Genomic DNA, 21,890 nt, shown 5'->3' on the forward strand with positions numbered 1-21,890 from the left:
GTATAGATCCTTACAAAATATATAAAAATATAATCTTTCTTTTAATATACCAAAACAAAACAAAACAAAAAATCCGCGATGTCTCGTTAATGAACCCAACCCAACAAATGACCTTCTTCCATTTGAGGTTCAAGAAATCCTCTGAATAACCATTTATCATTATGCAATACCCAGCGAGCACCGTATCCAAGGGACTGGCGTACCTCGTACACTACTTTTGCATGCTAAGGGTCCCCCTTATTTATGTTAGTTTACATAAACTATATTTGTTCATGTGTGCATATGTATATTTACGTATAATAACAAAACAAAGGAAGATTACCGGTAACATGTGAAGATTAATCCAAACAGAATCACACAGGATATTTGCAAGTACAGTGTTTGCGTGATCATTCTTAGCCTTTTCAGCTTTGGATTTTTTCCATTAAATAAATGTATTGAATTATAAAGATAAGTATAATACACTTACTTCCTGTACAATTACCCCAAAACTGATTTTTCTGGTCACGGTGAGCATGTTTACTTAATGCTCTGGCACCCACTGTTAGCTGATTGACTATCGGTCTGGTCCCTGTAGATATTGGCTGATGAAGACAAGTAAAGGCTTCGATGCATTCGTTAAGACTTGGTGGCATGGTATCCAGATCTTTTCCGCCCGTTGTGGTCCTTAATCCTAAAAAGAGGCGCCAATCTTGGGGTTCCATCGTCTTGGACAATATGTAGTAATGTGTAATCAGAACAATATATACATAAATGCATAAAGAAGGGTTTTGTTGTTTGTATGGTTTGTTTTTACCTCGAATATTAATTTATGGAGGGACGACTCAAGATCAGGACTCTTAAAAACTTGGATACTTTCTTGTTCAATCACTTTTAATCTGTTTCAAAATTCTTAAAGTAAGACATCTAACTAACCATGCCAACAAATCAATAATACAAAAGGAGAGAAAATATTTTTTATATATTTTACGCACCGTGAGGTGTTTGTCATTCCGAGTAAATCAAGTGGATTACTGATAAACTTGGAAGATAACTTCCCTTGGTTGACGCGCCATTGGTCAAGTATGTCTGCCATCCCATGACTGAATGGACGAGAGAGGGCTCCGGTGGCGAATTCTCCACGAGCCGGGTTTGATTTTGCAGAGATTTGTTCGCGAAGAGAAGAGAGGAGTAGGTTTTGGGGATCTGGAAGTGGTTCCGACTGCAGCATCAGCTTACAGAGGGTTGCCCACTTCGGATAAGATCTTCCTTTGCAGAGTAACTCGATGACGAGCGGAAGCATTAGAGGTTTTTCATTGAGAATACATGTTTGTGTAGCCATGAGATGTATTTAATAGCAATCAAAGTAAAAAGGTCATGCGTAGGATGGCTTTGTGCCTGGAGAGATGTTGAAATAGTGGGAGAAATAGCTGGGGATCCTGAGTACAAAGCCCTGAACGGTGTGGATATTTATTGATCCGAACACTGGGTAAAGGGCATACAAAGCCGACCAAGGATTCTTTTCTGACGTGATTTTGGAAAGGTGAGTAGTGATAAGGGTCATGACAGCCGTCCAATCTACTTGCTGCATTCGCTCCTTGAATGTCACCCAAAGTCTGTTCCGGGTTGCGGCTGAGATGCGTCCGAGGTCATCGCACATGCTGAGAGCAATAAAAGCACAAAAGAGACTGACTGTAGATAGGACGGCTAGTACACAGGCTGTAATGTAGGAAGCGAGCTGAACTACACCTGTTAGGCGTGATCTATTCGAGGCAGGTTTTAGCCAACCATACGCAAGATTAAGTAGGTCCGATAACGACATGGAATAAAGAGAAAGAAAAAAGAAGAAGAAAAGAGAGAAAAGTGAAGAGAGGTACAAAGGCCTTTAATCTATTTTGACCCCTTCGGATCAGAAATAAAGGCAGTCATCTGTATTGTATAATAAAATGCTATGGCTGAGCCAAAATAAATAAATATAAACATTCAATAGTATTGTCAACAGCTTGAGCTGTGTATTGAACAAACCAGAGATATCATGCCGTATACTCAAGTTTGAAAGCAAAACTCCGATCACAAGAATCAAGTCTGGCACTTTTTCGATATTAAAACAAGTTGAACCGTATGTAGACCACTAGATAGATGCTTACAGCCATATACAGTCTTATAAGGTATCGACCATATCTACCTAAAGCTCTTGGAAATAATCTAAAAGAAAATACTTTCAAATTTCACATCTCATTTGTTATCTTTAAACGTGACGCAGGGGTACCGACACCCTAAATCGCTCTTTGCTGTCAAAGGTTTTATTACAGTGTTTCTACTTTGAATTCAGACGATGTTAGTTTTTTTTTTGAGCGAATCAAAATTAATCGTTAGACATTTTGTTTACCTTTTTTAGACAAAGAGAAAATAAAATCCAAACAGAAAAGAATGGAAATTGTCTGAACTCCTTGGAGTGATAGACAATTAGTTTTGAAACTTAAAGAGATATGTTGGAACTAAGACATGAGGACATATAAAACAATATATTTGGTTAAATATTTCAAATATATATATTTATATATGATGTTGTCAAAGATCCCTAATACCTACGTAAATCATTCAAGAAAAAAGACAAGAACATAACGCTAAAAGGTGCACAACTGAGCAAAGCGAGAATACATCTGTATGCTCTAGCTGTCACTAAGAGGGACACAATAGTTCAATATTGAGAGACTGCCCGATCCATAGGTTGACCAAACAAGAGCAAGCAAAGAGTCTTTTGGGAGATAACCCTATAACTTACAAAAGAAAATCAAATTGGACACAATTCTTAAGCAAGAATACAAGGCATTACTTACGGCTAAAGTGTTAAAATTATCCAAACTTTTTCGAAATATAATGATACGTTCACAGGTTATTATAGACTATTACGTGATAGCACATGCCAACGAAACTGTTGATAAATGATAATTTACGCAGAACTTCTGGTATTGCATTACTCAATTGCTCTTGAAAAAGTTACCCAAAAAACACCAAGACTCTGCCAAATGATATTTTAGATTCTTGGAACAGCTTTTCCTCAATATATGGAAGTAACATATGGCATTAAATAAGCTGTAAGCGGATATATATATTGTTTGTCGTCTGCTTATGTGGACATGGCTACCACCTAAACCAACTCAGTTGTAAAGGGCCTTGAGGGACGATTATCGGCATATCTATTTAGAAGCATCAAAAAACTTTTTGAAAAGGTAATTACAATCTTTCATAAACATAGACTTTGGTTTAAAAGAATCTAACTATAAATCTTAAATATGTAGCCAGAAAAGAGTCTTATTACAAAAATAGTTCAATTATATTGCTATCAGTATGTCTGTGGTGGCATACCAGTTTGGTCCGATAATATTTCAGATGCTTTTACTAGAATAAAACTCCCGTCCACATACGAAGAAAAGATTGATATGTTTAACAAGGTCTTTGATCTTAAAAGGCTCATATTAAATAGGTAAGGAATTTGAACATATACGATATATACGTAGGATTTCTTGCTTAACAAGAATTTTCGTATTAGCTTGGGAAACATAAAAGATATGGACAAAAAAAATTTAATCAAAACGGAAGGCCACACAACGGATGTTGTTGTTTTTCTTTAAGAAAAAAAACTATGCGATCAAGTACAGTATCTACTTTTTTCCCAATATTGAGATACTAACCTAATAACAATCCCAAATACCTCACACACAATTCGGCTATAATCATTTTATGTGCTATCATTGTCTTTTATTAGCATCTCATCATAGTTGGATAATAAGTTGAGTCCCTAAGTACTAAAACATGCTCAAGGATTTTTAAAGCAAAAGAAATAACTTTTTTTCTTAATTTGATTCGGATAGATCTTGTATAAATATGAGAGGCCCTTGGTAATATATCTGCTATCCAAGATACTCTATACCCAATAAGCAGCATCGATATTTAACTATTATCTTCATTCTTTTAACAGAAAAAAAAACACTATATACTAACGCCATGCACCCATATTTTCTATCATCTAGCATTAATCCGCGTATATGCTTATCATGATAATTAATAGCCTTTTTCTTGATAAGAGTTCCTGCACTGAACTTTGAACTCTTAACGTAAACCTCATCATGCTCACACGGAGCTTGCTAAAAGAAAAAGGAAAATGATCGTCTTGGTTATGTGGCTTTACTTTTGACAGGCCATTCTTAAAATACCTCTACACTCTCCTTGGCTGTTCTCAACTACAATTTTATAAAATATATTATTATTTTTATAAAATATACAAAGGTACTACCCTTTTTAAAATTGGAAGACGTCTTGGTTTGGAGGAGAAGGAGAGGGAGTTCTCTTCTAGTTCATTTGGCCATTTAGTTTGGTATAAATATATCTTAGTGGAGTATGTAATGATAGGTACCTTTACTGATTCTTTTTGTCTTGTAGCCAATAACGGTCCTGCATGTTTCATTTAGTTCTGCCTACAATTTATAAGTAATTAATATCAGCATCGTTAGTATAGCTGTATAATTAAAGTACATCATGCTTGATCTTTTTTAACTTTTATTTTGCTAGTGATGGAGCCACATCATACCAAAATGCTTTATTTTGGATGTTTTTGGTTATTTTCTATGAATAAATAAATATTAAATTGTTCATGGTATTATATTTAAAAATGAAAGCGCAGAATCTACTTCTGTTGGTTTTTAAATTCTCTAAAATGTTCTTTTTTTTTCGTCCAAGTCAATCGAAAGCAAAGTTTCAATATATGCTCACAAGCAGGCGTGTGCCACTCTTTTCTCAACAACTTTACTCTTGCAAAGGGCTATGTCGTACTTGGTAATGTCATATTGCTTTGGTTTTGTGTTTTCCCAGTATTCTGTTAATTTAAGAACGCGTTTAAATAAATAAACAATTACAGTATTCTATTACTTTTATTGTTGTCATTTACCAAAGTTGAAAAGATTTCCTTTAATGTTATCCATTTTATAACTGCAAAAGTATAATGATAATAAGGCAAAATATTGGTATACGCCCATTTTACACGCCTTTTTTCAAAAGGGAAACTTACGAACAGCCTGGCGGAACAGCCTGGGCAGCCTGGGCCCTAATTTTAGGGGAACAACATTTCCTGGTAGGGGGGTGATATTTTGATTCTACCGGACCACAAATCATAACCTTTTTGCCAGCATGGAATAACTCTATCTGGTCCCTAGGGATCGATTATACTATAATAATTAATACCAGCCAGGATACAAAATATTCATAAAGATTTTCTTTTGTGCTTAGCAAAAAAAAAAGAGTGAATGGGGATTACTTACCAGCTGGTACTGTCAGACTCTGGGAACATAAGTAGGTAAAAGAAAGGGAAAGACATGATACGCGTAAGAAGGCCAATAAGTAGTAAAACACTCAACAAGATTTCGTTACAAAGTGTGTAATGACAATAACTCTTTATTATCTTCTGCATAACTGGCTATTGGTATAGTGTATTAGTGATAAATTATTATTTCTTTATTGTCAAGTCAAAATTTAGGATGCAAACGGCTATCAACCGAATATACAGGATTTGTTTTTCATATGAGACAGTGTTTTATTATTTAACTGACCAAAAAGCGGTCGTACTTCCTAAAAGAAAAATAGATAGGTCTCTGGAGAGAGAGAGATAGACAAAAAGTGTGGGGACAAAGTAGTAAAGCTAATGCATGCAATGAATATATTGTATTTTTTCAGGATACACCATTTTGCCCTGAAGGATTAGAGAAAGACACTAGCCCAGGCATGTAGTCAGAATTGATTAGTCCGGTTAGATAGAAATGTTGTGCACCATCAGGAAACGTGGTTACCGTAACATTGCTGATCTACTTTTGACATTTTCTATTGTTAAAAAACGCTGATGCTTTGCGATTGCATCTTTATAGATAGACATAATATTTGATTAAGAGTATCCACAGCGGTCTGTGTAAATTTAACAAGAATGTTAATTTAACTAGAAAATTTAGATTTTTTCATCCCCAGCGGATTGCTTAACTAAAAGTTTTAACTGATTATTTCTCAATAATAATTACCGGCTTTTTAAATTTAACAATCCACAAAAACATCCAGGGCTTTTTTACATACACTGCTAATTTTATCCAGGCCGCTGTGGATGGTCTAAATTATCTCTTTTAAATGCGGCTTTTTTATTTTACGTAATTATTTTAGTTACACATACCACTGTGGATGTTCTAAGGTAACATATATAACAAACCGGTAAAGACTTTATAAAAGAGGTTTAAGTCAGAATTAGCCAAGCTCCACTTATTATATTTGGTAATAATTTTACTCGATTATCTTAAATTAAGCTGCTGATCTGCAGAACAAAACATGCTGTAAAACAGCACAAATTAGCCTTAAAGAAATAAGCTATATTACTTTTCCATCGTTGATTTCTTTTCCTTCTGGTAATTAGATGTTAGGACGGTTAAAACTAATAGACATTTTCAGGCAAGCCAGCTATGTACCATTATCTCTTTGTTGTTCCCTCAACGACGGCATGGAAGATAATGAGTTTTTAGGGGAGGTAAGAATACGCCGCTTTTTGTAGGAAATAGAGTTTATTTATTTATTTATTGGTACAATCATAAAGAATAAAATCAGCATTTTTTTGGCTGTTTAAATTTAAAGGGATTTCTTTTTTAGATATGTACTATGAGGATGCAGTTATGAAATAATTAGAAAAATATACTTGTATTTAAGAATAGATAAATAAAGTACTGGGCTCAAAGCTAATACCAAACAAGCTCAAACTCCATAAACGCCATCTTGAAACGAGAGGCTGAGCTTGTATATTTCCAAAGATTGCTTAACATACACGTTCTTTCAGACACACACAGATTCTCTCTTTTAACTCTTGTCATCATCATCATGGAAAAAGTTCGCGAAGTAAGAACCCTCACCTCTACAAGACTGGTACTGCTGTAAACACTTGCTGATATCTCTTGTATTTTCTCCTTTTTCTTTTATTTGTTACTTTTATTTAAATTTCTTTTACACCAAAAAGAGAATTTCTAGCCTGCGCGCAGAAGTGGAAGCAGCACAGACCAAAAGCGAAGAATATGAAGTTGAATCCAAACGTCTTGCCCAAGAACAACTGGGACTAGAGCATGAGATCGTCTCTTTAACAAACAAAAATCGAAACCTCGAGGTGGAATTGAATGAGACACTTGAGAAGATGAAGGCACTCAAAGGCCTCGAAGAGGATGACGATCTGCTCAAAAAAGAAAAAGAAACTGCCCAACGCAAGATTAATCTGCTAGAACAAGAACTCGAAAACTCGGATAAGTCTTTAAGAGAGACCACCAAAAAGTAAGAAACATTCCTGTACTTGTGATTTAATTTTAATCAATTATATCTTAGTTTCCGGGAGGCAGATGTCAAGGCTGAACATTTCGAGCGCAAGATGCAACAATTGGAAAACATAATTGTGAATCAGGAAAGAAAGAATGAGGAACTCAAGTTAAAGAATCAAGAATTGCAAGTACTGTTAGATGAATTCAATGCCGGACTCGATGATTTTTAGTCCATTTCAACTATTACTTTGTTTATCTCTCTCTTTTTCTGTCATTATATTCCCGCATACACATACACTTCACAATCACAAAATATATCTCGGTATACATCTATATATATATATGCATAATATGTGTATTGGTCTGTATGTTATATTTTTTGCATTCCATAATAAAGGTTGATTTTATTGAGGTGAGGCGTAGTGTTTTCATTTTTTAGATCTCAGCCAATTCACGGAGACGACGGACGGTCGAACGCACAGTGGCAGCAGCAGTGGTTCTGTGATGTATGAAATTCGTTAATAAAAAAGTCGAGAATATGCAAACTACACAACAATAATGATAGTAATAGTTTTGTAACTGTTACTTACGAGACGGTGTAAGCACCACCAGCCATGGTCTTCTTGCAGCCCTTGCACTTCCAGATACCGACAGCAGTACGCTTGACAGCATCCTTACCGCAGAAGGTACAGGTGTACTTGGCGTGCTGGGTGATTTCCATCTTCTTCACCTGCTTTCTGAGAGAGGCACCATAACGGGTACCGTACTTTCCGGTAATACCGACCTTCTTAGTGCGCTTGGCCTGTATATATCAGATAGTGTGGATGGATGGATATATTGATATATTTGATTAGCATTGAGCAGTTTCTTGGATGGATGTGTAACGGGGTTACTGCCTTACCATGTTGAAGTCGAGTCCAAAGAGGAAGATCCATCACACTGGGGGATTGGCGTGGGTCTTTGTGTGGACTCGACTGGTCCGAGCAGTGTGACGTATCGGGCCATTCATTTGTACTCCGATGAATTGTGGATTTTATGCCTTTCTTTTTTTTTTAAATTTTTGTTAAAGCAAACTTCAGGCATCTCTTACTTTTTGTATTGGTGTATAGTGTGTGGGTGTTCATTTTTCATTTTTCAACTATTAAAAATAAAAGAAAAGCGAAGAAGAAAAGAGAAATACAATATCAAACATTAGCGAAAGCGGGATGAACAGACGACCAACTTCACCACCTGCGCAACAATCGCCAGAAGCATCTGTACAAGATGAGGTACTATTGCCACTCCCAACACCAGCACCAACACCGTGTCGCATTCTAGGAGAGTCATTGGCGTCATTAGTTGGAGCTTCCTTGACTGTGGTGGGCGACAGTGTATATGTGTTTGGAGGATTTGACCGGTTTACAGACGAAGTATTCAAGTCATTGTATCGATTGGAGCGTCATGCAGGACAATCGCGCTGGACAAGAATAATATACACCAAGGGAGCAGCGCCATCTGAGCTTAGTGGTCACTCTGTTACATTATGGAACGATACTAAATTGGTAGTATTTGGAGGAAGTTCAGAAGAAGACAACACGTTCTTCAATCAAATAGCTATTCTTGACCTATCTACAATGGTATGGTCTCATCCTACAACTACAGGCCATATACCAGAAGGACGAGTAAATCATTCCGCAACAATTTATCAAAACAAGCTTTATATAGCAGGTGGAAATACAGCCAACCCTTCTAGTTTTGCTGATACATTGCTTATACTTGACCTTGAGACATTGGAATGGCAACCACCTGTCAGTTTCGTAAAGCGACAACAACATGCAACATTTGTCTACGACCATCGCCTTTATCTCTATGGGGGATTCAGAGAGGATATGGGCCGATCTAACCACCTTTCCTTTATCAACCTTGACACTTATGCTATTACACATCTCGATTTCGAATCTGCATCTGCGCCTCCTCTTACAGGCCAACGATTTGGGCAAATATGTGGCGATCAGTTGGTCGTAGTTGTAGTAACAGCCCCCTCCACTGCTGCCACTGTACGGGCCACCCGTGAGACTCATCAACCTCAAATTCATGCTACAGGAGTATGGACATTGGATTTAACATCTATGCAATGGCAGCAAAGGGAAATGGGATCACGTTACGGTGTGTGTAATTGGCACTGTTTTGCTATGGGTGAGAACGACACTGCGTTTTATCTGTTTGGAACAGAAGAAGACGAACCCTACGACTACTATGCTATGGCTCTTCGAGTGGATTTGCAAGAACTAGGTATTGTAGTTGTACCTCCTCCTCAACTTGGACATGATCTTGTCAATCTATTGGCTTCACACACTGGTGATTTTTCAATAAGTTCAAGCCTTAATGATGAAAAGGGAGAAGTACGTGTCCATCGGCTGGTCCTCATGGCACGTTGGCCTCATTTTGCTGCGTTATTACAATCTGGAATGGAAGAAACAGTCCAATCTACACTAATGATGCCATACGGTTTGGAGTCCCTGCAAGCCCTTGTCATCTACCTCTACTCTGATTCGATTGACCAAATACGTCAACGGGGTGTGATTGCTGATCTACTCGTCATGGCTCAGGTTTATGAGTTGCCACGATTAAGTACATTGTGTATCCGAAGATTGCATCATCCAATGACGATTGATAGTGTAAGCAAGGTGTATCACTGTGCAGGACTTGCTGGTCAGCCAGGACTGCAACACTCTGCTCTAGCATATATGTTTCAGCACTTTGGTGCAGTATCACATACTCATGCTTTTAGGAGTCTCCCGCGTGAGGTTCTATTTCAAATCTGGGATGCAATGCCTGACAATGCAACTATTGTTGGCTATACAAGTCGCAGTCCTTCTGTAGAACAAGATGCAGGGCGACAATCCGATAGTGAGATGAGTGGTGTGGATTCCTGATTGTCCTTCAATAAAACCAAGATAGAATGAAAAGACAGTTATAAAAAAAAAGAAAAAAAAAGGTTGTCGGACGTGGGAGAGGCCGGCAGCAGGAACCCCCCGGACCGCCCCTCCCACCTTATCCCCCTTCTTAGACAAGCCCACATAGCACATACATCCTTCATAATTCCTTGGGCGACGAATCGAACCCAAGTACGCCCAATCCAGTCCGCAATCTACCCCATCCCCCTCTTACTTCACCTCCTCCATCCATCCATCGCATTATGGTGAGTTGAAGTTCATCTCCCAACCCCTTTCTCTCCTTTTTTTTTATCAAGTCCTCATCTCTGATGCGATTAGGTTGCCGTCAAAGCCCACCAACTCCGTAACAAGAACAAAGCCGAGCTCTTGAAGGTTCTTGATGAGAAGAAGCAGGAGCTTGCATCCCTCCGTGTCCAGAAGGTGGCTGGTGGATCTGCATCCAAGCTCCAGGCCATCGGCCAGGCTCGCAAGAACGTTGCACGTACCTTGACCGTGATCAACCAGACCCAGCGTGACCAGCTCCGTCTCTTCTACCAGAAGAAGAAGTTGATTCCTATTGATCTCCGTGTCAAGAAGACTCGTGCTCTCCGCAGAGCTTTGACTCCTTATGAGCGTAGCCTTAAGACTGTCAAGTACCAGAAGAAGCAGGCTCATTTCCCCATGCGCAAGTATGCTGTCAAGGCCTAAATCCAGAAAGGAGTTTAGTAGAAAAAATTGAAATTCTCTTCACCATTCAATAAAACCATCAACACATCACTCACATATGCATTTTTGTAAAAACAAAAAACAATAAATAGTTCAAATGTTTTATTTTAATGTATTACTAGTCGTGAAAATAACGTGGTGTTAATTAGACAGTAAGGGTATAATAGGTGTGCTATTATATTGTGTATGTGTGTGTATCAGTACTCCTGTTTGATAATAGTTGGACTCATTTTAGCAATAGTCGCTTATTGCTATTGTTAGCTATTTATATTAAGCATCTTCTATCTTTCATACACAATTTAGATATAAAATAAAAGCTTATATTTCTGTTTGGCTTTATTAAAAATGCAAAGGGTTTTTGTCTTTCTGCTGTATGTTCTACATATACAGCATTACTGACAAACTTATTATGATAGCTATGGTGACTATATGAATATATCCTATTAAAGTCAATCCTAACTCGCATACACCTTCCTGCATTGTACTCTTTTGATTCCCGATATCAGCATGAACTGCAAAAAGACTGCTCTTTTCCTTGCCTTTTATGGACCGAATATGCTTTGACTTGCATAACTTCCACTGTCGTAAAAAACCTCTTTTTCGCTGACGTCACCTACTTCCTTTCAAAAAAAAAAGAGGGTGATGTTAGGACACATCAGAGGCGTTAATTGACTTTAACCTCCGTAGTTATCATATTCCTTGATTCTGCTTATACGAATAAGAAAAGGTGTGGTTGAGTATCGGTAGACTAGTGATACTCACACCAAAACGTAAGAGTTGTGTTGATTTCATCGTACTTAAACAGCTTTTATACGCACAAATATTGTGTTCGTGATGTTAGATAGATTCGCTGTTTATGGTATCAGTAATTTAAGTTTATATATGTGACATTTTCCCCAGTTTGTTCAGATTGTCTGAGATTAAATGCTCATTATGCCAGAAATATAAGCATGTGTGATTTTTTTATATAATTCTTTTTTAGTAACCCTACGGACAGTATCGCAGGACATCATTTTAATGCACCATATCATTATATCTGGACACAGTTCCAAGCGCTGTTTGTACTCCAAGGTAATGTATATGGTTTCACTGTAGTAAACATCTGTTTAAATATTTGGCTCCCATTTGGATAAGCAAAATATTATATTTCTATTATTTATTTATTATTGTTAATATTATTCAATATGTTGTAATGAATTTTGCTTATATTCATAAATATCTCTATGTATAAATGAAAAATCGTCACGAAAATAAAAAACAGTGGCTCACAGTATAATTTTACTGAAAATTAACGTATACCATTGTATCTGTATCCCTTGCTTACTTTTAAGGTTTATAAATAGATGCTTAGAAACCTTTTGGATTGTTTTTCTAAATGATATTTTGATACCGTCAAGGATGGCTATCTTATATTTAACAAATAATAATGAATAATAAATACAATACGTGGTAAAATGAGATAGAGAGAAAATTTTAATTTGTGCTGTACGAAATATTATATTTGATATTTATCATACTAAACATATTGTTTATAATAGGGGAAAGTGATAGTTTCAATAAATGATTCATAAGCAAAATGGCAAGAGAAATATGGGGTACATCTGATATAAATATCATTGAGTGCACCTATCAATCAGAAACAAAACAAAAAAAAACATTGGCTATCATATTATGCACTTATATTATATCAGCACAGTTTTATCAAAAAAGAAAGTATGTATATGTGTATTGATTATTTTAGAATAATTGTACATTGGTAAGGAGGAGAGAAAACAGCCCTTACAAATACTCTATTTTGAAATAAGCATATGTTTTACCAACAAAAATAAAAACGCTTCTTGATCGATAGTTTCAAAAATTGAAACCTTAATTAATTCAGTAATTTATTCATGGAAAGATCTAGATGTTTACTATTTCTTTTAAACCTGACTGCCAATAGTATCATCATTGGTGAATAGACAAATAACTAGAAAAAATATATCTTTAATAACCTCCTCCTCACGTATATAATTAACAGTAGCTTAAATCTCTGTTGGAATAGGATATAAGTGCGCTATTCATTAGTGGTGTAGTCTTATTTTGACGTCACTTAATATGGCTGGGTATTGTCCGTAAAGTTTTTTTTAAAAAAAAAAAAAACATTCTACAGTGTTCTTGCCAATTTGAGTATAGAGAAGGGAGAAAGAGGAGAAGGAGGGGGTGGATTGGTTCTTAAAAAAAATTATTATTTTTTTATTGGATTGCATATAAATACAAAACAAAACCCCCTCTACCTTTCCTTTTGTTCTTTCATCAATACTTTCTTTATTGCTTTCAATTTAATCACATTTGCAGATACAAACAATTACACCATGGTTGAAACAGAAACATTTTCCTTCCAGGCTGAGATCTCTCAGTTGATGAGCTTGATCATCAATACATTCTACTCAAATAAGGTAAATTAAGATGAGGGGGCGTCTATTTGATTTGATAGAACATTTTGTCTGACGCGTAATCAATGTCTTAGGAAATCTTCTTGCGTGAATTGATCTCAAACTCCTCTGATGCACTGGACAAGATCCGTTACCAATCCTTGACAGATCCTTCTGTCTTGGACTCTGAAAAGGAATTCTTCATCCGTATCACCCCCGACAAAGAGAACAAAGTTCTTTCCATCCGTGATTCCGGTATCGGCATGACCAAAGCCGACCTGGTCAACAACTTGGGTACAATTGCCAAATCTGGTACCAAGGCATTCATGGAAGCACTTTCCTCAGGCGCAGACATCTCCATGATCGGTCAGTTTGGTGTCGGTTTCTACTCTGCATATCTCGTAGCAGACAAAGTCCAGGTCATAACCAAGCACAATGATGACGAACAGTACATCTGGGAGTCTGCCGCTGGTGGCTCGTTTACCATCACTCGCGATGAGGTCAATCCTTCCATTGGTCGTGGCACTGAAATGCGCCTCTTCATGAAGGAGGATCAGTTAGAATACCTTGAGGAGAAGAAGATCAAGGATATCGTAAAGAAACACTCAGAGTTTATCTCCTACCCTATCCAGCTTGTAGTTGAAAAGGAAGTCGAGAAGGAAGTCTCAGATGACGAAGAAATGAAGGAGGCTGATTCCGAAGAAAAGCCCAAAATTGAGGAGATCGAAGACGAAGATGACAAGAAAGAGGAAAAGAAAAAGAAAACCATCAAGGAAACCGTCACTGAGACTGAGGAGCTCAACAAGACCAAGCCTCTTTGGACCCGAAACCCTGAAGAAGTCAAGCTCGAGGAGTACACCCAATTCTACAAAGCTCTCACTAATGACTGGGAAGACCATCTGGCTGTTAAGCACTTTTCTGTCGAAGGTCAGCTCGAATTCCGTGCTATCTTGTTTGTTCCCAAGCGTGCTCCCTTTGACATGTTTGAGACCAAGAAGAAGCGCAACAACATCAAGCTTTACGTCCGTCGCGTGTTTATCATGGATGACTGTGATGAGCTGATCCCCGAATGGCTTAACTTTGTCAAGGGTGTTGTTGACTCTGAAGATCTTCCTCTCAATATTTCGCGTGAGATGCTCCAGCAAAACAAGATTCTCAAAGTAATCCGCAAGAATCTCGTCAAGAAATGCCTTGAGATGTTTGCTGAGATTGCTGAAGACAAAGAAAACTTTGACAAGTTCTATGAGGCTTTCTCCAAGAACCTCAAATTGGGTATCCATGAAGACACTCAAAACCGTGCCAAGATTGCCGACCTTTTGCGTTACAGCTCTACCAAATCAGGAGATGAAATGACTTCTCTAAAAGACTATGTTACCCGTATGCACGAGAAGCAAAAGAACATCTACTATATTACTGGCGAGTCTCGTGCTTCCATTGAAAACTCACCCTTCCTTGAAGGGTTTAAGAAAAAGAACATCGAGGTTTTGTTAATGACTGACCCAATTGATGAATATAGCACTCAGGTAATTTCTTACAGAAGATATAGTCATGTATTACTTTTTTTTTTTAAAAAAAAAAAAAAAACATGTATTAACCAAGTTACGTGTCCTGTAATTAGCAATTGAAAGAATACGATGGCAAGCCCCTTGTCTGTATCACCAAGGAAGGTGTCGAGATCGAAGAAGATGAAGATGAAAAGAAGGCGCGAGAGGAAGAAGAAAAGAAGTGCGAAGGTCTCTGCAAGGCCGTTAAGGAGATTCTTGGCGACAAGGTCGAAAAGGTCGTTGTCTCTAACAAGCTTACTGACTCTCCGTGTGTCCTCACGACCGGTCAATTCGGTTGGTCTGCCAACATGGAGCGTATCATGAAAGCCCAGGCTCTTCGTGACTCTTCCATGTCATCTTACATGGCTTCTAAGAAGACTTTGGAGCTTAACCCTCATCATGCTATTATCAAGAGTCTTGCTGCCAAGGTTGAGGCTGATAGTGGTGACCGAACTGTCAAAGACTTGACTACACTCTTGTACGAGACTTCGTTGCTCACCTCTGGCTTCTCTTTGGACGACCCCAGCTCATTTGCTCACCGTATCCACCGCATGGTTGCTCTTGGTCTCAGCATTGACGAAGAAGATTTGCCTACAGCCGAGACTGACGATGCACCTCCTGCTGAGTCAGCGTCTGCGTCTGCAGAGGAATCCTCTAAGATGGAAGAAGTCGATTAAATCTACTAGATATTTTTATTTTTACTTTCTATAAGAAAAAAATTTCTAGCTGTCTATAGCTTACATTATTCTCTTTAAAAGAATATTTTATGAAATTTGTCAATAAACATTTTTATTATATGTTACTCTATGCGTCTATCATTGGTGTGCATATCTTGGCAATATTCCCTTGCTTCCCTAGTCCTCTCACTCCCCCCACAAATAGGCTCATTCTCCGCTTGATTGGCCCATGTCGGTGATGTCATCTCCTCGGACGCCCTGGCGTTGTAATTTTTTTCTACTTTTTGAAGTGGCAAGTTCTCTGTCCAAACAACCTAATCGTCCATTCCTAATGTCGTTTGCTCGCATCGCTGTCCGTGCCATTGCCTCCAAGGTAACCTATCTTTCTATAGGCCTCTTGCTTGAATAAAATTATACGCAAAAAAAGCAAAGCTTCTCGTCATATTATATATTTTTTCTTTTTTTTTGAATATCTGTAAGATGCTTTATTTTCGGATTTTTCGAAAAAGAAAGAAAGAGAAAATGAAGAAGAGATGACTTCTCGAGTAGAAAGCTAATTATATTCTATATTCTTAATTCAGGCCCCCGTCAATGTCCGTGCTGCCGTTCCTTCCATGGCTATCCGCAGCATTGCCAGCACCTCGGTTATGCAGAAGGGTGAGAAACTTTAAAAGATACGCGTATGTGGAAGACAGGCAATTGATGCGTCCACTATTTTTCAGATGTTGTCCAGGAATTGTTCCTTAAGGAATTGAAGGGTTACAAGCCTGCCCCTGCTGTAAGTAAACCATTGTGATAGAAGTCCGAATTCAATGAACAGACTTTGATGGTTTTTTTTTTGCCTTTATTTGCTTTCTTAGGCCAAGGAGGATGAGTCCGTTGTCAAGGATATCAAGCTCCCCACCCCTCCCGTCTCCCCTGAGGTCGACGCTGACTTGGCCGAGCAGTTGGCTGCTTACGATTCCGAGCCCGTTGAGACTGTCAACTAAAGCAGTTGTACCTTTTCCCTTTTTTGTTTATAAAGAAAGAATTCATCTTTGAAACCAAGAGTTTCGCAATGTAGTTTGTGTGTGTTTCTGGTGATATTTATTGTGTGGGACATTATAAAGTTAGAGGTGTGCCAAAAAGGAAGAGAAAAGAAAAAGGAAAATTATTCGCATACATGTATAAATGTGTGTGTATAACAATATTAGTAAAAAAAATGAGATGATGTACTGGTAATAGCAGGTTCAATTTAAGACTTGTGTTACTTCTTTTTCCTCTACCTTATTCTTATGGTGCCCGATCGCCGTTCTATTGCATGGGCTGCAATCCTCACACCATTAATTGTCATATTATTGACACTTGGGTGGTTCCATCGAGAAAATAGTGGCCCATTAATTGGGTATCCTGAAGACAATGACATAACATTACCTGAACCTGAACCTGTGCCTGAACCTACTGTACCTACTGTACCTACACCTAAACCTGAACCTGCGCCTGAACCTGCTACTGCTCCGGTAGTTGCAGGGTACTTTGTCAATTGGTACGCGAAATAAAGAATCACCACAGTTGCATGATCTTACTCAACCGAATACTTCTCTCAACAGGGCCATATACGATCGTAATTATAATGTAATTGACCTCGCTCGAGATTCAGATAAACTATCCCATGTTCTTTATGCTTTTGCTGATCTCAATGATGATGGTACCATTGTGCTCGGTGTAAGTTTTTGTGCATGTCATATTTCTAGAGATCTTACACAAATATAGGATGCCTGGGCTGACACCGATAAACACTTTGAGGCCTGTATGTATTTTGCACGCAACATATTCTATCTGATCACTAACACTTTCTTCTAAAGCACAAACCGTTGATGGTCACAAGGACACTTGGAAAGAAGCCCCAGATAATAATTTGTATGGAAATCTTAAACAACTGCATCTGTTAAAAAAAAATAAGCGTCATCTCAAGGTCTCCTTGAGCATTGGTGGGTGGTCCTGGTCAACAAACTTCTCGACAATAGCTACAAACACCCAGAAAAGGCACCAGTTTGCTACTACTGCTGTAGAACACGTTGCAACTCTTGGACTAGATGGAATTGATATTGACTGGGAGTTCCCAAAAAATGCAAATGAGGCAGAAGGTTATGTTGAACTATTATCGGCTGTTAGGCAAGCTTTGGATTCTTACCAGCACGAAACCAAAGACAAAGATCGATTCTTGCTCTCAGTAGCAATGCCATGTGGACCCGACAATTACAATATCTTAAAATTAGGTGCTATGGAACCCTTTGTGGATTTGTTTTATTTGATGGCTTATGACTTTTCTGGAGATTGGGATAAAACCACTGGGCATCAATCAGCACTATTTGATGCCCCACTAAACGTTGACCAAGCTGTGCGTCACTTTATTAAGGCAGGTGTTCCGTCACACAAGCTAGTGCTTGGATTGCCAGTGTATGGTCGTGGCTTCTTGGGTGCCAAGGGTCCTGGATCAGCATTTACTAGTTTGCCTAAAGGTACCTGGGATCTAGGCGCGTATGACTACAAAGATCTTCCTCCGCCTGGAAGTTCCGAATATTTCGACGAAGCAAAGGTCGCGTCATGGTCATTTAATCCTACCTCTAAAGAATATGTTACATACGACACTCCTGAAGTCATTGAACACAAGTGCGATTACATTAAGTCTAAAGGACTGGGAGGTGCAATGTTCTGGGAACTTAGTGCAGACTACCATGGGGATCATCCACGCAGCTTACTCAATACTGTGCATCGTAAACTTGGCTCTCCTGATCAAACACCAAATCATATTGAGTTTCCAAATAGTCGCTACGAAAATATAAAATAAAGATGTACTCAACAACACTTGCTTTTGCGTTTATTGTTTATTTATTTATTTTTGAAAATGTGGTATAATGACCCTGAACTTTCTGTAGCTTCTACATATTCCTTAAAAAATCTCTCCTGTGGTGTTGTGCCAAAATTCCATTGTGTTTTCACTCTGCCATTTGATAAATTCCTTAACACCAGGTGAAGCAAGATGTCCAGTAGGACCATTAACGGCAACCCTGAGAGGAATGGTTTCATTTTTTGTGAAAAGATTAAGTGCGGTAGGGATATCAACCATAGGAGGGATTAAAGATAGAGAATATTCTTCACTCCCATCGATGTCACCAAGAATAAGACCTTTGCTGACCCGAGGGAGACTACAATCCCATGCAACATCTTCTTCAATCATGTCCACAACGTCATCAATACGATTCTCTAACTCTTTGAGGTTGTAAAGTCTCTTTGTAATTTCAACGATTAGCTCTTCCAATCGAGTCTTGAACGTAGGTATTTGCATCATCTTTGCTATCAAAGGTCGCAAATGAAAGCAAGGAAAATCCGAGTAATTTCCGGTAGTCATGGATACGGTACTAATGAAACCAGCTCCAAAAATCAGATCGAGATCTGATGGTAGATAAATATAACGCTGGGTTTTGGGGTCAAGGTAAAGATAATAATTATTCCCTGTGCCAATATAACCATCTGAAAATCCCAGAAGAATCTCAAGGGCAATGCTAATTTTGAATAGTGTATTTAGATTTTTGTTTTATTGAAACTTTAAATAACTTACCAACGAAGAAAGCTTTCTGTATCAAGTTTTTTATTCCAAATATGTACAGCATTCGGCGTATCTGTAGGTGCGTCTTTGATAAATTTTGTAAACTCAATCAATGGGTCAAGACTTGCTATCCCATTTGTTGAATCAGCCTTGATTTTGTAAGCCCCGGTCTCGTACTTTGTTATATTTTGGTAGTAAGATAAGTCAGAAAGGGTAATGTTCACATTTCCATTGTCTACTTGATAGACTGCTTGATAAAGAATTCCTTGCTCATATTTTACATTGCCGTTTGCAAACTCATTACTGAGCCAAGGATCTTTATAATTTTCAATAAGCCCAAAGAGACCAAGAGGACGATCATTCATTATTACTCTGTAGGTATAAATATGTATGAGTGCATAGCTTTGACTTGGATAAAGTACCCACAATAGCCTACCTGACGTAAGAAAACTCGGTCGCAGCTAGTCCAGCTGCCTTAACAATATCATAACCAATACTTTCGCGAATATACGAATCGTCATTGTTAATAGCACGTAGCTTGAGCCGACGGTAACCATACAAATGGTTTTTAGCTTTTTTTTTCAGTTTGATATTATAAGAAAGTTTGCGAAAGGTGCGAGAGCTAAGACCACTTATTTCAAGCTCGACATTAGAGAAAGTATGTATGCCGTGAGGGCTATGGGTTGTAGTAGAGAAACATTAGTGTGTATAGAGAAATAAGTGGCATTATATCAAGATTACCTGATGTAAGATACATTAGCGGCTACTAAACTTTCTTCCATTGGATTATTGTGCATGTTGTCAAATGCTGATTGATTTCCAGACAAATGAATGGTAGCGATCTCACCGTCAATATGCAAAAGAGACTTTATACGATCGATTGATGGAATTGGAGGAAGGGCTGATTTCAATTTGGAAAGTACGCGAGTGTTCCATGGGCGCCCAAAAGTTTCATTTGGTGTACTCTCCTCTGTTTTGTTACGACTGAAATTCTCGGTCTTCATACTGTTCCTTCCGGTACTCATCGAATACTTGTAGTCCTTGGATGCTATAGGTGCAGACCCAGTATAAAGTACAGGGACTTGGGCCGACTGTAATAGGGGGTATGATATAGTATCTACCACAACGCTAATATCCTGTCTGCCACCTTCGAGAGATATGACACTGTAAGTAATTTGATCTTTAGCTTTTGCGGCTGATACAACTGCAAAAACTGCAAAAACTGCAATGTAAGAGGTGCAATGTATTAATACAAGCGAGTTGCATAAGTTGCATAGCATATTATCTACTCACATATAGACGTTATACGCATTGAAAGTACTTTAATTTATAAAAATAATAGTAAACAATGTGTCATAATAAACTTTTAACATCTTTTTATATATTTCTGGATTCGTGTGGGACAAAATGCTGAGCAAGCTGCCATACACGTTTCGCATATAAAATACAAATGTATACCCCAATATGACAGTTTGATATTGTCTGCAATGGAAATACATATATATATATCAAGTAGGTTTTTTTTTCTTTCTTGGAACCATTAGATTCGAGAAAGTAGTCATGTTTGCTCGATTTATCTTGATTTATTTTTAGTAATCCTTGCTAAGCATATTTCTGCACCAAGAAATATTCGTTGCCATGACTCGCTCTTAAGCCACTAGACACTCTATAAGCTACTTAGTGTTATATGCTTCGAATAAATATTTTAAGATGCCTCGAGATACTCTATTTCAGCTAAAGTATAAGATGATATTAACAACAAATACAAACATAAATATGATAATCAGTACCAACCACCAAATGGGATATATATAGTAGATATTTCAAGCAGGTTTTACACAGATACTCTTTTAATAACCAGATTTATTAAGATTTTTACTTGGCTAGATTATTTACTATTTTTTCTTGGCAAGCCCTAATGTTTAATAGTTAGGACAACACTGAAGCCTGTTGAAACCGCAGCTACGTATAAGACCCTCCAAAAAGACGTTGTATTGTGTGAACTTAGAAATGAATTGAAGTTCAGACAGTTGACATTTTTTTTTTCTTGTATAGATAATTAATGCTTCTGGGTAACAGCTATTATAGAGCTTGAGATATGTATTATATCCAAAAAAGAAACTAGTTGGCTTTATTTAATGGGGGGATATGGTCACTATTACTTTTTTTTAGAGTTTCTGATCTATGATTTATTATAACGTATGTATTATAGATTGTTTTCTATCTAGGTTTTGTCTCTCTTTCCAAAGCCATTTCAAAATTTGCTTCATAATTGTAGGCTTATTAGGCTCGCCTGAATATATATGTATGTATTGCAAGTACTCTCTATCAAACTTTGATCTGGATCTTTGTATTGCCACTTGAGAGCATATATGCCAAGATTTTCTTTTCGTTTTCTTGATATGGATTTTTTGTGTGATGCTGTATTATTGTCTTAGAAACTTTACAGTATTCTTAAAAGCTATATACATACCTTCCAAAATAAGATCATCTTCTTTCCAAAGTTAGATTTATATAGCTTCAAAGACATTATATTCACATCTTTTTTCTAAGGGTAAGAAAGAGCAAGAACAAACACGCAAACATAGTGAGTTTATTCATTTACTACAAAAAAAGTAGCCAGTAAATTGCAGCAGATAAAAACAAAAATAAGAATAGAAGTATTAGAAAATACTCAGACTTCCTCTTCTAATAAAGACATGCTTTTTACCACCTCTTCCC

At 37.6% G+C, this 21,890-nt stretch overlaps 10 protein-coding genes across 10 annotated transcripts; 4 read left to right on the forward strand and 6 right to left on the reverse strand.

The window, feature by feature from the left end:
- Positions 1-86: 86 nt before the first annotated feature.
- Positions 87-1,321, reverse strand: PHYBLDRAFT_58877 (hypothetical protein; the record flags this gene model as incomplete). Its single annotated transcript, XM_018440397.1, has 5 exons — positions 87-224; positions 323-408; positions 470-707; positions 797-878; positions 975-1,321. 5 exons carry the CDS (start codon positions 1,319-1,321, stop codon positions 87-89), a joined length of 891 nt encoding a protein of 296 aa, XP_018297873.1.
- A 33-nt stretch (positions 1,322-1,354) lies between these two features.
- PHYBLDRAFT_139848 (hypothetical protein) lies at positions 1,355-1,801 on the reverse strand (the record flags this gene model as incomplete). Its single annotated transcript, XM_018430291.1, has 1 exon — positions 1,355-1,801. One exon carries the CDS (start codon positions 1,799-1,801, stop codon positions 1,355-1,357), a length of 447 nt encoding a protein of 148 aa, XP_018297874.1.
- A 1,524-nt stretch (positions 1,802-3,325) lies between these two features.
- PHYBLDRAFT_58879 (hypothetical protein) lies at positions 3,326-4,447 on the reverse strand (the record flags this gene model as incomplete). The annotated part of the gene is made up of 4 exons (XM_018440398.1): positions 3,326-3,532; positions 3,981-4,127; positions 4,197-4,223; positions 4,397-4,447. The coding sequence occupies 4 exons, from the start codon at positions 4,445-4,447 to the stop codon at positions 3,326-3,328; spliced, it is 432 nt and encodes a 143-aa protein (XP_018297875.1).
- Positions 4,448-4,748: 301 nt separating this feature from the next.
- PHYBLDRAFT_58880 (hypothetical protein) lies at positions 4,749-5,905 on the reverse strand (the record flags this gene model as incomplete). Its single annotated transcript, XM_018440399.1, has 6 exons — positions 4,749-4,855; positions 4,928-4,968; positions 5,048-5,188; positions 5,298-5,452; positions 5,586-5,604; positions 5,823-5,905. 6 exons carry the CDS (start codon positions 5,903-5,905, stop codon positions 4,749-4,751), a joined length of 546 nt encoding a protein of 181 aa, XP_018297876.1.
- A 1,722-nt stretch (positions 5,906-7,627) lies between these two features.
- On the reverse strand, positions 7,628-8,223 carry PHYBLDRAFT_121473 (hypothetical protein). Its single transcript, XM_018428803.1, has 3 exons — positions 8,209-8,223; positions 7,898-8,109; positions 7,628-7,806 (listed from the first exon to the last, which is right to left on the reverse strand). The coding sequence occupies exons 1-3, from the start codon at positions 8,209-8,211 to the stop codon at positions 7,743-7,745; spliced, it is 279 nt and encodes a 92-aa protein (XP_018297877.1). The 5' UTR covers positions 8,212-8,223; the 3' UTR covers positions 7,628-7,742.
- A 289-nt stretch (positions 8,224-8,512) lies between these two features.
- PHYBLDRAFT_162891 (hypothetical protein) lies at positions 8,513-10,222 on the forward strand (the record flags this gene model as incomplete). Its single annotated transcript, XM_018434704.1, has 1 exon — positions 8,513-10,222. One exon carries the CDS (start codon positions 8,513-8,515, stop codon positions 10,220-10,222), a length of 1,710 nt encoding a protein of 569 aa, XP_018297878.1.
- A 240-nt stretch (positions 10,223-10,462) lies between these two features.
- Positions 10,463-11,010, forward strand: PHYBLDRAFT_157354 (hypothetical protein). Its single transcript, XM_018433607.1, has 2 exons — positions 10,463-10,488; positions 10,562-11,010. Exons 1-2 carry the CDS (start codon positions 10,486-10,488, stop codon positions 10,928-10,930), a joined length of 372 nt encoding a protein of 123 aa, XP_018297879.1. The 5' UTR covers positions 10,463-10,485; the 3' UTR covers positions 10,931-11,010.
- Positions 11,011-13,271: 2,261 nt separating this feature from the next.
- On the forward strand, positions 13,272-15,704 carry PHYBLDRAFT_130229 (hypothetical protein). Its single transcript, XM_018429346.1, has 3 exons — positions 13,272-13,383; positions 13,455-14,882; positions 14,978-15,704. Exons 1-3 carry the CDS (start codon positions 13,300-13,302, stop codon positions 15,578-15,580), a joined length of 2,115 nt encoding a protein of 704 aa, XP_018297880.1. The 5' UTR covers positions 13,272-13,299; the 3' UTR covers positions 15,581-15,704.
- A 490-nt stretch (positions 15,705-16,194) lies between these two features.
- PHYBLDRAFT_56514 (glycoside hydrolase family 18 protein) lies at positions 16,195-18,410 on the forward strand (the record flags this gene model as incomplete). Its single annotated transcript, XM_018440217.1, has 4 exons — positions 16,195-16,237; positions 17,169-17,284; positions 17,333-17,369; positions 17,425-18,410. The coding sequence occupies 4 exons, from the start codon at positions 16,195-16,197 to the stop codon at positions 18,408-18,410; spliced, it is 1,182 nt and encodes a 393-aa protein (XP_018297881.1).
- Positions 18,411-18,512: 102 nt separating this feature from the next.
- Positions 18,513-20,449, reverse strand: PHYBLDRAFT_139856 (hypothetical protein; the record flags this gene model as incomplete). The annotated part of the gene is made up of 4 exons (XM_018430292.1): positions 18,513-19,125; positions 19,182-19,541; positions 19,606-19,845; positions 19,911-20,449. 4 exons carry the CDS (start codon positions 20,447-20,449, stop codon positions 18,513-18,515), a joined length of 1,752 nt encoding a protein of 583 aa, XP_018297882.1.
- Positions 20,450-21,890: the final 1,441 nt, after the last annotated feature.

Source organism: Phycomyces blakesleeanus (assembly GCF_001638985.1).
Source record: "Phycomyces blakesleeanus NRRL 1555(-) unplaced genomic scaffold PHYBLscaffold_2, whole genome shotgun sequence".
Lineage (NCBI taxonomy): Eukaryota > Fungi > Mucoromycota > Mucoromycetes > Mucorales > Phycomycetaceae > Phycomyces > Phycomyces blakesleeanus.

What these genes read in the sequence shown, in the direction of transcription:
- PHYBLDRAFT_121473 (XM_018428803.1), bottom strand. An exon ending in GGTGGTGCTTACACCGTCTC is followed by an intron (nt 7,807 to 7,897) that starts GTAAGTAACAGT and finishes CATACATCACAG; the next exon opens with AACCACTGCTGCTGCCACTG.
- PHYBLDRAFT_130229 (XM_018429346.1), top strand. Translation starts at nt 13,300, where the DNA reads ATGGTTGAAACAGAAACATTTTCCTTCCAGGCTGAGATCTCTCAGTTG. An exon ending in ATACATTCTACTCAAATAAG is followed by an intron (nt 13,384 to 13,454) that starts GTAAATTAAGAT and finishes TCAATGTCTTAG; the next exon opens with GAAATCTTCTTGCGTGAATT. An exon ending in TTGATGAATATAGCACTCAG is followed by an intron (nt 14,883 to 14,977) that starts GTAATTTCTTAC and finishes TCCTGTAATTAG; the next exon opens with CAATTGAAAGAATACGATGG.